We start from the raw sequence: 12,646 nt of genomic DNA on the forward strand, positions 1-12,646 counted from the left end.
CTTAGAGGGAGAGGCGGTTCGGCTGTTTGTAGTGATGCCGACTTTGCTTTGAGGAACGCCTGGAGATAAGGGAGCATCTCCAAACGCGGTTTGTCGGTCCCATGGCTGCAGTTGGCTCCTGGCTCCTGTGCTGAGCGGGACGAGCTCGGGAGCCTTAGAGCGGCGGCACAAAGGGGAGCGGCTGTTCCCCACGGGCAGGTGGCTGGGGGATCGGGTTGACGCAGTGGGATGGGGCAGCAGGAGAACCCGGGCTCGGCATCTGCTCGACCTGCGCCGGTGTCTGGTTGCAGGTGCCCAGCCTGGGGCGGGAAGGGGGGAGCGTTCCAGGATGCGGGCACAGCGCCGCTATTGGGCTCCCATGTCGCTCCTGCCGCAGTGCAGAGCTTGGGAGCTTTGCTGCTGCCAGGGGCCCCTTTTGATCTTCTCTTGTGGCCGAGCGCTGCGGCCGGCAGCCGGGCGGGTTGGTTACAGTCCCCTGACAGCCGCGCCGGGATTTGGAAAAGGTGCCGGTGCCGCGGCGGGCGGGAGGCTGCGCCGGGGCTTTGTCCGGCCAGGAGAGCGTCCTCATCTATTTGTGCGGCTTGCATTTTTTTAATTGTTTGTTTACCAGATCCTTTTTAAAGAGTGAATCAGTGCAGCCAGCTGCTCTCAAGCTGCTGTGGTGAATGGGGCCGGTGCTGAAACCTGTGCTGGGCCGGGGCTGGTGCAGGAACAGGTGGGAAGCAGGAGGGCACCAGAGGGAGTGAAACGGAGCCCCCAGCCTCCGCTCCCCCTCCCCAGTCCGAGGGAGCATCTGGCCCGCCCGGCGAGGTGCCGCACAGACAGGACCGCGGCAGCTCCCGGGCCACAGGGAGCCCTGGGGACGTGTCCACAGCACTTCAGGGCTCCCGGGGAATGATGCTGCTCCCCAAACCTGGCCTTGCCATTCCCCTTTGGCTCTGCAGGTCCGTGGGGGCGGAGGGGACGATGGCGCAGGTCTGTGGCCGGCAGGAGCTGTGCCATCGCGCTGACCTGGCCTGTGGCAGCTCTTGGGGTGAGGCTGGGGGCCGCTCTGGACCATCCTCATCCCATGTGGGGCAGGACCAGACCCCCGGGTGCCACCCAGAGCCCTGGGCACGGCGGCAGAGCAGGGGGCTCGCAGGCTGGACCAAGCCCAGCTGCCTGGGCAGCCCCTGAGGCTTGTCCAGCGGGGCAGGAGCCAGGCTGCCGCCTCTCAGCACCTCTGCCGAAATTGCCGACCGAGAGCCCGTGAGGCCCCGCAGCGAGCTGCCCGGGGCGGCCGCGCTGACGGGAAGCGGCGCGGGGAAGGGGAGGTGGGCGTTGGGGCGTTTGCTATTTTCGCTCCCCACATCCTCTGACAGTTTCTAAGAACCAGCAGCAGATTCCTGGTAAGAGATTTCGGGGTGTGACAATATCCAGCCAGCGCGCGCGGCCCCGCGGCGTCCGGCTCGGCCCTGGGGTGCAAAATGTCGCCTCTGGCCCCTCGGTTTGAGCCCCACGGGTGCAGGGCCGGGACAAACCCGATAGCGATGCCTCCGCGGCTCTTGGTGCATCGTGGTGCTCTGGTGTCGAAGTGGAGGAGTTTCCTCCTCTGGTTACAGCTCGTGTGGGGAGCACGCAGCAGGTTTGCTTGTATTACAAGAGATGTGCGCTGCTTGCAGTCCCAGCACGGGGCTCCCTGCACCCCCGGGAGTCACGGGGGCTCCCCGGGGATGGCGGGACGGGAGAAGCCTTGAGAGAAGCTCCGTGGCTGCAGCATCACTCTGGTGAAACCATCGCTCGTGGGGCTGGCGGGTTTGGGCTGGTCCCAGCCCCACGGAGCTCGCCGGCTGTGCCGCGGTGCTGGAGCCACGCGCTGCGTCCAGGCGGAGCCCGGCTGCTTTGGGAAGCTCCGATGGGCACAACGTCTGCTCCTTGAGAACGTGGGGAGGTGGGGTGAAGACAACCAGAGCGTGGGGCTTCTCCCAGAGCACAGCCACGCTGGAGATGCCCCTTGTTGGAGAAAGGCGGCTCTGTCTGCTGGGTTTAGATGCTCCAGCAGCCACAGACGTAGCCCAGCAGCTCCTCAGAGCTATTGATAAGGCTCCCACCTCTGCATAGCAGAGAACTGAGGCCTCTTGTCCCTCTCGTGTCCCGCAGGACTGCCTGAAGGCCTGTCAGGAGAAGATCGAGGCGGCCTTAGCCGAGAGCCTGAAGCAGGCGTCCCAAAGCCAACAGGAATACAGCGCCGCCAAGACTGCTGCTTACCCGGCCAGCCAGCCCACCAGCACCCCCACAGACGTCACGGACGTCAACCTGTGACCGGCCCCGCCTTCCCGAGAGCCGCCCGGCCCCGCCGGCCCCAGGGACCCCAACGTCGCTGCACCCCCTGCCCGCCCCTCGGCGCCCGCCGAGGGTCCGTTCCGCTCGCTGGCGGCGCGGAGCAGGATGGGCCGGCCGGGCCGGCGGAGCTCGACGCCGTTCGTCGGCTTCTGTTGGCGGCCGGGGTGAAGCGACGGTTTCCACGGTGGCCGCGCACGGGGGCAGCTGGGGAGGGGGAGCAGGACCCAAAACGCAGTTGTAAGATGTTGCTCAGTTCGTGTTCCTGGGAGCCCGGCCGCTGCTCGCTGTCTCCGCAGGGGTGTTCACCGTGACGACTCCCAGCCCGCGAGGGCGATCAGTCATGGCTAACGAGCCCTTTCCCCAGCCTCCGTGACCAAAATCCCTGTAACCCCCAACCCACGCGGCTCCAAGACAGAACTGGTGTCCGGGCAGAGGGAGCAGGTGCTTGCTGGCCCCGTGGTCCCCGTCGCTTTGTGCCTGTTTGCTGCGGCTCCGGGGCGGGTGGTGCAGCTGCTTCTGCTTGGAGGGGGAAACGTGTGGCTTGTTTGTTGTTGCCGTTAGATTTGGGATTTGTGGGTTTTCGGCTTGCTTGGGGACGTGCTCCCCGTCTGCACGGACGGCAAAGTCCCGGCCTCGGGGAGCAGCTCCCGGGTGAGGTTTGGGCGCAATCCCCTTGGCTTCCCGCTGCCCCACTGAGGCTGCTTAATTTATTGTTAACTGCTGGGAAACAGGGAGGGAGGAGAAGGCGGCCGTTCTTGCTGTGGGGCCCGGACGCCGCTCTCCTCTCCTTCCCAACGAGTGCCTTCGCCCTTGTCCCCTTCCCTTGTCCCCTTCCCCGCCTCCCTGGGCAAGGGGAGACTCTCACTTGGAAGCTGGTTGTGTTTTTGTAGGTAGCTTAGACATCAGACTAGGTTTTAAGAAATCCCTTTGAATGTGCTGCTATGGTCTGAAATGCGTCTTCAGCTCCTCCAAGGCAGGGACCTCGGATCGCGCTCGGGGGCTGCGCTGGGGGTGGCTCCAAGTTGTGTCCTCATCCAGCCGAAAATTTGCTGCGCACTTGAGTTGAAAAGCAAATATTGCAATTTTTGTATTGTTGTTGATCCTGTCTGTTAGGTTTTATAAAAAAGTGTTTAAAAAAAAATAATGCTGCTTTTCTAAGAGGAAAACCATTAAATAGTAGGATTGTATTAACAAGGAGAAGCCAGAGAGACCCCGCGGGAGGGGAGGCGGATGCTGCTCCGTGAGCTCCGGATCTGTGGCTGTTGTCCCGCGGGGACGTGGAACGCGAGGTAGGAATCTTCCTTTTTGGATGCCACTAGAAACAAAAGTCGTATCAGGTGGAAAAGGATGGGGCTGCTGTTCTTCCACCAGCCTGGCTGCTCCAGAAGAGCGTCTGCTGCTGCCTCCCGCTACCGGGGGCTGGGGGCGCAGAGCCTGTCTGTACAAAATTTTTTTTATATATATAAATGAGTTTTAATTTAAGAGTAAAGTGGTTTGGTGTTCACACGCAAGAGGCCCGCTGCTGGGAGAATCAGAGGACCATATGATGTTGCAATAAAGTATTTTAAACAAGCGCGAACGCCTCGAGGGTTTCCCTGCGCGATCCGCTGGGGCTGCGCTGCCCTGGCGGAGCCGCTGATCTGCCCCGAATTGTGCGGGGGGCCCGGCAGCCCCTGGGCTGCTCCCCGAGGCCCCAGCCCCGTGTTCCCCAGCCCCAGCACAGGGTGAAGGGAGCGGGCGGGACAGCGCCAGCTCCAGCCCTGCTGACGCTGCAGCCCCCGCGGGACTCACTGCGCTTCCCCGGGCCCAGGGCAGCTCATGGGTGGTGCTGGTGAACACGGAGCCCAAACGCCTTCCTGTGAGCAAGGTGGCTGCGACTTCACCCCCCAGCAGCTTCGAGCCGCCCTCCCTCTCACCGACAGCGCACGGGGTGCGTGTGAGCCCGGGCTGTCGCTGGCGCTCATTGGCTTCTGGCTTCTTTTTAAAGAAAGGAGATAGAAATCACAAAGCCAAGGAAAAGGCGCTGCGGTGTGTGACCAGCCCGGGGCGGCCGGGCTTCGCGTGCAGCTCCGCTTCATGTGGCTTCTGCTCCCACCGCTGTCACGGGAGAAGGTGGCGGCTCCCGGGGGAAGGGGGGGCGCAGCTGTCCCAGCACAACCCGCTGCCGCGGGGGCTTTTCCCCACAGGCAGCACCAGCAGCACTTTGTGCCTGTTCAGCGGCACAAACCGCGGTGTCGCAGCATCGCCGTCAGCAGCTCCGCAGGGTCAGCTCAGCGCCACGTGGGACACGGGAGGAAAAGCCCCCGCAGGGTTTTCCCGCAGAGGTGGCCCGTGTGCGTCGGCTGGTCGGGCACGCGGCTCCACCAGCCCCACTGGGCAGAGCTACAGCCGGGACAGATGGGGGAGTGTTTTGGGGAACTCCAGAGAGGGCAGAGGGGGTGTGCAGGGGTCCCTTTGCAATCTGGGGACAGGTGCGCAGGGATCCCTCCGCAACTGCAGCACCAGCGACTCCACCTGCAGCTCTGCAGAACCCTGGGGCTGGTGGCTTTGCTCTGCCACCTGCTGGGGACAGGACAGGGACGTGACTGACAGACACGGCTTTGGGTTTTATTTTCCAATACAGGAACAGGCCAAACCCTCGCGGGTGCTGGTGGCACCAGGTTCCTGGGTGGGACGGGGCTGCCCTGCCCGTGACGAGCAGCAGGGAGCACAGTCTGGCTCTGTGGGCACAGCAAACCCGGCGCCCGCGGGAGCAGCAGGACCCCGGCTCCAACGCTCCCGCGCTGCTCCCCGCACTCCGCTGACACCGCGCTCCCAGCCGCACAGACAAGCGTCCCGGGAGCAGCTCAGGCTGCTCTTTTCCCGGCTCTCCCCGCTCACTCCACGGCCGCCGGCTGCTGCCCCTCCACATCCCGCGTCTTGGAGTTCACCAGCTCCCTGCGGATCTCCGGCGAGATCTGCGGGTGGCTGTGGAACTTGAGCAGCTCCAGCAAAGCCTCCTTCTGCTCCGAGGACAGGTCCTCCTTGTAGCGCTGGGCGAAGGCCAGGAAGCTCTGGTGCCACAGCACGGGCAGCTCCCGCTGGTCCGTGCGGAAGGCCAGGAAGTGGAAGACGAGGGCGTCCACCACGCGGAAGGGCAGCGCGTACTTCTTGTCGATGAGCAGCCGCAGGAAGATGCTGTTGGCACCGCTGTACTGCATCTCGGCGATCTTCAGCATGGCCGCGCTGCGGGATGAGGGCAGGAGCCACCCCAAAAAGTGACAAACCTGTCCCTGAACCTTGAATCTCAGCCGCGCAGGGAGGTGAGCGAATCCCCAAGCCCTGAGATGCCGCAGAGGCTGAGGGACAGCCCCGGTGCCCCCCGCAGCCCCCAGCGCGTTACCTGGAGTGCAGGACAGGGATGGAGCACTTGGTGAGGATGCTGCCGATGATGATGGCCTCCCGCAGCGTGCAGGTCCCCGACTCGCACAGGGGGATGAGGATCCCTGCGAGCGGAAAGAGGCAGCGCCTGCGTTAACCGCAAAACCCTGCGATCGCCGGACACACCGCACGTGGGGAACGGCAGCTGCCAGTGCTGGGGCTGCCGCATCTGCCTGCCGTGCAGCCAGCCCCAAACCCCCTCAGATCACCAGACAAGACCGAGCCCGCTCCCAGTTCGCAGGGAGTCCCCACCTTTGAACCAGGCTGCCGGCTTGAACAGCGCCTTCTTCAGAGCCATGTAGAGGTGGAAATTGAGGCGCTTGTACTCGGCGATGTCGTCCCTGACCCGCGGCAGCAGCACCAGGTTGTAGAACCGCTGCGCCATCCTCTCTTTCAGGTTGGATGAAAATATCCTGGGAAAAACAAAGCACAAAGCGAGCTGTGGGGACAGGACTGGGGACGGGCTGGCGTTCTGTGAATCTGCTTCCAGGTACAGAAAGAAAATCTAAAACGTCCCGCACCAGCAGCTCCCAGGGATGATCGTACCTGGTGGCTTGGTACATGGCAGCTGCTGTCCACGTCTCCGGCTCCGTGATGTAGAGGATCTGCTCCCACTTGGACAGGGCAGGAATGATTTTAAACGCCTTGGGGAGTTTCCCGCTCCTGTATTTGGACAGCACCTTAAAGACAGGGATACGGGCCAGGCAGTGACAGGGGCGCTGACAGGGAGGGCTGCGGGATACGTCTCAGGACCATAAGAAAGTTGTCCCCTCCCTTGGCATCTCTGGTAAGAAAGGACCATCCCAGGTCCTAAGAAAGGACCATCCCCGGCTCATCCCGAGCACCGTGCCCAGGAGGTCGACACTCAGTGACTGATACAAACGCCGCAGAAGTTCCTGCGCAGAGCGAGGATGGGACAGCAGCGGCTTTGGGCTCACCTCCCTGACGCCCCTGTAGACCTCCAGGACACGCGGATCCAGCTGGGCCATGGGGCAGCCCGACAGCTCCGACAGCGCCGTCTCCACCTCCGTCTGCTTCTCCGTGATCTTCTCCATGATGACGTCGGCCAGCGTGCGCCTGGGCCGGCGGGGGGACAGTCAGAGACGCCCCGGGGAGCGGCGGCCCCGGCCCGGCCCCTTCCCCTCACCTCAGCGGCGGGTTCTTGTTCATGAACATCTCGATGGCCGCCTCGTCCTCGGGGTCCACGGCCACCTCCCCGCCGTCCTCCCCGCTCCGTCCTGCTGCCAGCGCCGCCTTCTCCAGCGAGGGCCACTCATCGTCCTCCGAGTCCGAGCCGCCCAGCGCCGGGCCTGGGGGGAGCTGGATGAGCCCGGGGCCTCGCACGGTGACATGGGGGGAGCGGGGGGAACGACCGGGGAGAACTGGGGGAGGACCGGGGGAAATCGGGCGAGAACCGGGAGGGGACATGGGGGGAATTGGGGGCAAGACTGGGGGAGGAACTGCAGGGGACAACCAGGGAGAACCGGGAGAGGACCGCGGGGGAACCGGGGGACGACTGGGGAAGAACGTGGGGGGAACCGGGGCAGGACCGGGACAGAACTGGGGGGAAACCAGAAGAGGACATGGGCGAAACTGGTGGGAGAATCGGAGCGGGACCCAGGAAAAACGGAAGGGGACCAGGGAAGAACCGGGGGGACCGGGGCTCACCCAGCGCCGTGCTGCGCTGCCTGGGGCCCGCGGGCTCGCCGGGCCCGTGCTCGGCCTCCAGCTCCTCCTGCTGCCGCCGCGCCTGCTCCAGGATGCGCCGGGACAGCCGCGGCTCCACATAGGCCTCCCCGCCGCCGTCCGCCTCCTCGGGGCCGCCGCGCCGCTTCCCCCGCGCCGTGAGCCGCGGGGCCGCGTCCTGCAGGATCTGCTCGGCCAGCGGCAGCACCGGCCCGGGGCCGGAGCCGGAGCCGGGGCCAGAGCCCCGCGCCCGCCGGGCCTTGGGCATCGCGGGGCCGGGACCGGGACACGCACACGGGACACGGACACGGGACAGACACGCGTGCGCCCCGGCCACGCCCCTTCCGGCGGCGTGGCGGCCACGCCCCTTCCGGCGGGCGGCGGTACTTCCGTCCCGGCGCGGCGGGCGGCTCAGCATGGGGGTGACCTGGTACCGGCGCGGAGCGGGCCGGGGGAGCGGGGCGGGGCGGGCCGGGCCGGGCCGGGCCGGCCCGGCGGGTCCGTGAGCGGCTCCTCTCCGGTTGCAGCGTGGCGCAGGTGCCGGTGGCTGAGGGGAAGAGCGTCCAGCAGACGGTGGAGCTGCTGACGCGGAAACTGGAGCTGCTGGGGGCCGAGAAGCAGGGGACGTTCTGCGTGGACTGCGAGACCTACCACACCGCCGCCTCCACCATCGGCAGCCAAGGTCGGTACCGGGAGCACCGGCACACCCCGGGTCCCTCCTTCCCCGCCCCCCGCAGCCCCCGCCTTGCCCGGCCCTTGGAGGAGCTTTCCTGTGGGGGTTCACAGAACGTTTTGATTGGAAAAACCCTCAAGCTCATCGAGTCCAACCACAACCCACCCCCAGCACTGCCCTGTGTCCTGAGAACCTCATGTCCGTCTGTCCAGCCCTCCAGGGCTGGTGACTCCAGCACTGCCCTGGGCAGCCTGTTCCAATGCCCCACAGCCCTTTGGGCAAGAAATTGTTCCAAGATCCAACCTCAACCTCCCCTGGTGCAACTTGAGGCCGTTTCCTCTGCTCCTGGCGCTTGTTCCTGGGGAGCAGAGCCCGACCCCCCTGGCTCCAAGCTCCTTTCAGGCAGTTCAGAGATCAGAAGGTCTCCCCTCAGCTCCTGTTCTCCAGCTGCACCCCCAGGTCCCTCAGCCGCTCCATCACACTTGTGCTCCAGGCTGTGTCCTGGGTTTATTTGCTGTCTGTGGGTTTTTCTGTGAAACTTCTTAAAATGCGTTTTGCAGGCTGCGTTTTGCTCTTGAGAGGGTGGGTGCGAGTCCCTCCATCCAGCCCTGCCGTGCCCGTCCCCGAGGGGCCGTCGCTGTCACTCGGGGGAGGCGGGAGCCCAAACGCCGCCGCTGTCGTTTCAGGGCAGACAGGGAAGCTGATGTACGTGATGCACAACTCCGAATATCCCCTCAGCTGCTTCGCCCTCTTTGAGAACGGCCCCTGCCTCATCGCGGACGCCAACTTCGATATCCTGATGGTGAAGCTGAAAGGGTTTTTCCAGAACGCCAAGGCCAACAAGATTGAGAGCCGGGGCACCCGCTACCAGTACTGCGACTTCTTGGTGAAGGTGGGCACGGTCACCATGGGGCCCAGTGCCCGCGGGATATCTGTGGAGGTGAGAATTGTCTGCGGAGGGTACGGAATACAGGTGCGGAGGGTACGGAATACAGGTGCAGACGGGGAAATCCCGCAGTGGAGGCCAGATGAGAAATCCCGAGTCCCTTCTGCGTCTCGGTGTGTTGCTCGTTGCTGGTGGTTTGTCCTGGATGTGTTTGTGTACGCGCCAGGCAGGGTGCTTATCTCCTGTTCACAACAAGGTTTAATTTAGGCAGGTGTTTTAGTACTTTGAGTTTAGTAGTTTTTTCAGGGTTTGCGTTTGAACTTATTCCTGGTTTGGGGCCAGATTCATATTTAGTAAAATGCTTTAAGTCCAATCCCAAGGCTTTTTCCAGCTGGAAGATGTCACAGCCACACGAGTGGTCGGACCTACCGGCACACGGGAATGGAGTTTGGGTTTGGCAGGGTTACTGTTAATGTGGTGTTTGAATCGGTGTCCTGAGAGCTTAATTACTGGGGATTTAATAAAAACAGTGCCCTCACAGGGTGTGGTTCACCTTCCCTTTCCTTTGGGAGGGGTGGCTTGCATGTCCATCCTCTGTTGGTATTTGTCCTTGTTACATGCAAAACGTTCTCTGATGTTTCTGTGGAAGGGATTGTCTCTCTAGAGGAAGCACGTTGCCTCCTGCGAGGCTGAGGCCGTGGTTTCGCTGCAGGTGGAGTACGGCCCCTGCGTGATCGCCAACGACTGCTGGAACCTGCTCATGGAGTTCATGCAGAGCTTCATGGGCAGCCACGCTCCCGGCGTCCCCTCCGTGTTTGGCACCAAGCACGACAGCGTCTACGGCCCCGCGGACACCATGGTTCAGTACATGGAGCTCTTCAACAAGATCCGCAAGCAGCAGCAGGTGCCCGTGGCCGGGATCAGGTGAACGGGAGTCCTGGAGCTGGAGCCTCCGCGTCCTTCGGCCCCTGGGGACCGGGGGTCCCTCTGAACAGCCACGCTGGAGGCAGCCCCAGGTCGTGGGTTTTGTTGTTTTCAGTCTCTTTCCCGTCTCAAAGCAAAGTTCTGTGCGTGTTTCTTGTTCTTCTTCGTGGTTTGGAGCGTGTCTGGGACCGGGCCCGTGCTTCTGATGGTGCTTTGTACGGCGCTTTGCGCAGGGGCTGCTGTTCGTGGAGGGGAGAGGACGAATTCCAGCCAAATGTGTGCGAGGGCAGAGCTTCCCGATTGCAAAGAGCTGCAGGAGAGACTTTTCATTTTTGTTTTTTAGATATCTGCATCAAAATATCTTGTTATTTTTCATCAAAATAAAAAGCTGTATTTTGTGAGGAGGTGGAGTCTTTCCGCATAGGAAGCGTTGTGCTGTTTCGTATTGTTTATTTACAGCTTTTGAAACTTTCTGTGGAATGGAGACAATTCTTCAGCATGGTTTTATCTTCAATTTGGCTCGAGAGCTCTATATCCCTGAAGCAAACTAATATTCCTGTGGCAAAATCTGCAGGAATTCTGGCATTCCTGTTACAGCTGTGTTCTTAGCTTGCCTTCATCTTTTATATCTGATGGGAGCATTCAACCCTTCTACCTCTCAGCTTGAAGCCTCGTGATGAATAAATGAGGCAGGAGCCCTCTCACGCGTTGAAGAGAACACCAGGCGTTTATCTCGTGTTTGACTGGCGCGTGACGAATGTCCCATCCCTGCACACCATCTGAGAACCGTAACTTCACCAGATTGAATGGAGGAAGGAATGATTTGGGGAGGAAGAGCCAAAAATTTACTATAAGACTTAACAATACAATATCTCTTGAACATTTTTCTTGTAGCACTGATTTCTTTTTACAGCAACCAGGGAAATGCGATCCCTTTTGCGCTACCTGTCCCATGGGTTTGATGTGTTCTGTATCTATCTGGCTCGCAACTGTCCTTCTTTTAATTCTCCTGCTCGGTCTGGGGTTACACAGAAACACCCTCATTGCGCCCCCCCCTTTGCGCGGGGCTGCCCTCCCGGTTTCGGGGATGCTGGGAGCAGCAGGTTCTGGCTCTGCAGCCCGTGTCCCGCACACGACGGGCGGGCGCGAAGGAGGCGTGGGGACGGTGTTAGGACGGGAGACTTGCAAGAAGGACGGTGGTTCCTCGGGAGGAGCCGCGAGCGTCTCGCTCACAGAGAATCTCGTTGGGTCTTGAAGAGTCTGAAGAGCAAATAAAACAGAAATGGATTTCTCCTAAATGGATTTTCCCTTCTGAAGCAGGACATTTGTGACTTGATTGCTGGTGCAGAACTAGTTATTTACATTTATACCTTTAAGTCTAATTAACTGTTAGAGTGCTGTAGCTTTTAGTCTGGGCATTTAATAAATGTAAACAGCACTGGGTCCAGAAGGATCCGGTTAATGAGCCGTAATAAATGGCATAATGTGCCAAAAGTGTGTTAGAAATTCCAGCACGCTGAATATACTGGATTTTTGCAACTCTTAGCTCAAGTTCATGACACGTGCACTGACTTCAGTGGGACTATTAATCTTCAGTGATGAAAACTCAGCGAGAATCTGACCTGCTGTTGTTCCACATAGTGAAACGTGGCTGGGAAAACTTAGGAAAACAAACTGCAGCCTTTGTAGGGGTGGTTGTTTCTGTCCTGTTGCCCATTTTAAGTCTTCGGGTTAAAACAAAATACCTTTTAATGACCAGATTAGTCATGCTGAACGCTGCTAATGGTTTGTTAACTCCCGAAAGATGCGTTCCGTAACCAGAGATGTCAAAACTCCGGTCTTAAAAACATAAAGTGTGTGCTGGAATCTCTGGGGACTTGAGCGCTCGTGTTAATACATTGTGCTGTTCCTAGAGCAATGAAACGGGACCCCTCGGGCTACGTTCTGCCTTCAATTACCCGTTGCAGCGGTTGACGTCAGCAGCTTTCCACGCGTGTGAGGATGGGTGGGATTCGGCCTTTTTTGTCTTGGCAAAAACGTCTGTTGCTGTAGCTGCGTTTGTGAACAACGGGATCAGCTGCCCCGCCTGACGAGCTGCGTTCACACCCAGGCTTTTTACTTTCTCGATGGACAAAATGACCGTTTTTCAGTGTTATTAGCTGCAGTAATCCTCATTCTGCCCCCCACCCCCAGCATCCATGTGGCAGGTTAACGCGGCTTGGAACGTGCTCGTCTGCATCTTAACAAGTCTTCAGGGGGCTTTAAATTGTGTTACGTTAATGGATTGAACCAGCATAATTGAAAACCACCCTAATTTTGCCTGTCAAGGCGCGGTGTGGAAGGTTGTTCTCCCGCTGCTGCCCGGTGTTTTCTCAGAGAATGCAAGATCTAGAGGGAGATGTGGCCAAGCTGTAGTCCTGTGCCACTCTGGATGCTCTTTGCTGCTCCTGTACCTCTCAGAATCGCAGTGGTGTTGCTTTCCGTGAGTTGAAGCCTGACCTAGACAGGATCTCGGGGGTGTGGGTCTCACTCTTGTGTCGTTGCAGCTTTTCTGGCTTTAAGTAGAGCCTTGGTGACGTTTCCAGGGTCACCAGCACTTCAGCGGCTGAGCCCAAGTCTTGCTGCCACCCTGGGGGTGCCGTGGGCTTTTGTCCTGTTTTGTGCTGTGCTGTTTTTCACGAGGAGGCGCTTACTGCTGCACCCTGCTAAGCTTTACAAAGAGAGCGAGGACATAG

At 60.6% G+C, this 12,646-nt stretch overlaps 3 protein-coding genes across 7 annotated transcripts in view; 2 read left to right on the plus strand and 1 right to left on the minus strand.

Moving 5' to 3' along the window:
- The window catches only part of CCND3 (cyclin D3), a 35,216-nt gene extending 31,321 nt beyond the window's left edge, over nt 1-3,895 (plus strand). For all 3 annotated transcript variants that reach the window (XM_065039001.1, XM_065039000.1, XM_065038999.1), the window contains one exon: nt 2,140-3,895. In XM_065039001.1, coding sequence (XP_064895073.1) covers nt 2,140-2,301 — 162 coding nt within the window. In that variant the 3' untranslated portion in view covers nt 2,302-3,895. The remainder of the gene's footprint in view (nt 1-2,139) is intronic.
- Nucleotides 3,896-4,908: 1,013 nt separating this feature from the next.
- Nucleotides 4,909-7,696, minus strand: BYSL (bystin like). Its single transcript, XM_065038998.1, has 7 exons — nt 7,411-7,696; nt 6,890-7,052; nt 6,681-6,819; nt 6,289-6,422; nt 5,995-6,155; nt 5,705-5,807; nt 4,909-5,547 (listed from the first exon to the last, which is right to left on the minus strand). The coding sequence occupies exons 1-7, from the start codon at nt 7,694-7,696 to the stop codon at nt 5,199-5,201; spliced, it is 1,335 nt and encodes a 444-aa protein (XP_064895070.1). The 3' UTR covers nt 4,909-5,198.
- A 10-nt stretch (nt 7,697-7,706) lies between these two features.
- On the plus strand, nt 7,707-11,422 carry MED20 (mediator complex subunit 20). Of its 3 annotated transcripts, XM_065039003.1 has the most exons (5): nt 7,707-7,858; nt 7,956-8,110; nt 8,662-8,683; nt 8,840-9,041; nt 9,700-11,422. In XM_065039003.1, exons 1-5 carry the CDS (start codon nt 7,845-7,847, stop codon nt 9,913-9,915), a joined length of 609 nt encoding a protein of 202 aa, XP_064895075.1. In that variant the 5' UTR covers nt 7,707-7,844; the 3' UTR covers nt 9,916-11,422. The 3 variants fall into 3 exon arrangements, with proteins under 3 accessions (XP_064895075.1, XP_064895076.1, XP_064895074.1); XM_065039004.1 differs by lacking the exon at nt 8,662-8,683 and having other exon boundaries at nt 7,708-7,858; nt 8,788-8,993; XM_065039002.1 differs by lacking the exon at nt 8,662-8,683 and having other exon boundaries at nt 7,716-7,858; nt 8,788-9,041.
- The last annotated feature ends 1,224 nt before the right edge of the window (nt 11,423-12,646 follow it).

The sequence above is a fragment of the Columba livia genome, chromosome 22 (genome assembly GCF_036013475.1).
Source record: "Columba livia isolate bColLiv1 breed racing homer chromosome 22, bColLiv1.pat.W.v2, whole genome shotgun sequence".
NCBI lineage: Eukaryota > Metazoa > Chordata > Aves > Columbiformes > Columbidae > Columba > Columba livia.

Excerpts from the sequence above, each read along its gene's own strand:
- MED20 (XM_065039002.1), top strand. Across the intron at positions 8,111-8,787 it reads CTCCACCATCGGCAGCCAAG|GGCAGACAGGGAAGCTGATG; the intron begins GTCGGTACCGGG and ends CTGTCGTTTCAG. Across the intron at positions 9,042-9,699 it reads CCCGCGGGATATCTGTGGAG|GTGGAGTACGGCCCCTGCGT; the intron begins GTGAGAATTGTC and ends GTTTCGCTGCAG.
- BYSL (XM_065038998.1), bottom strand. The coding sequence starts at position 7,696 with ATGCCCAAGGCCCGGCGGGCGCGGGGCTCTGGCCCCGGCTCCGGCTCC. Across the intron at positions 6,820-6,889 it reads AACAAGAACCCGCCGCTGAG|GCGCACGCTGGCCGACGTCA; the intron begins GTGAGGGGAAGG and ends CCGCCGGCCCAG. Across the intron at positions 5,548-5,704 it reads ATCCCTGTCCTGCACTCCAG|CGCGGCCATGCTGAAGATCG; the intron begins GTAACGCGCTGG and ends CTCATCCCGCAG.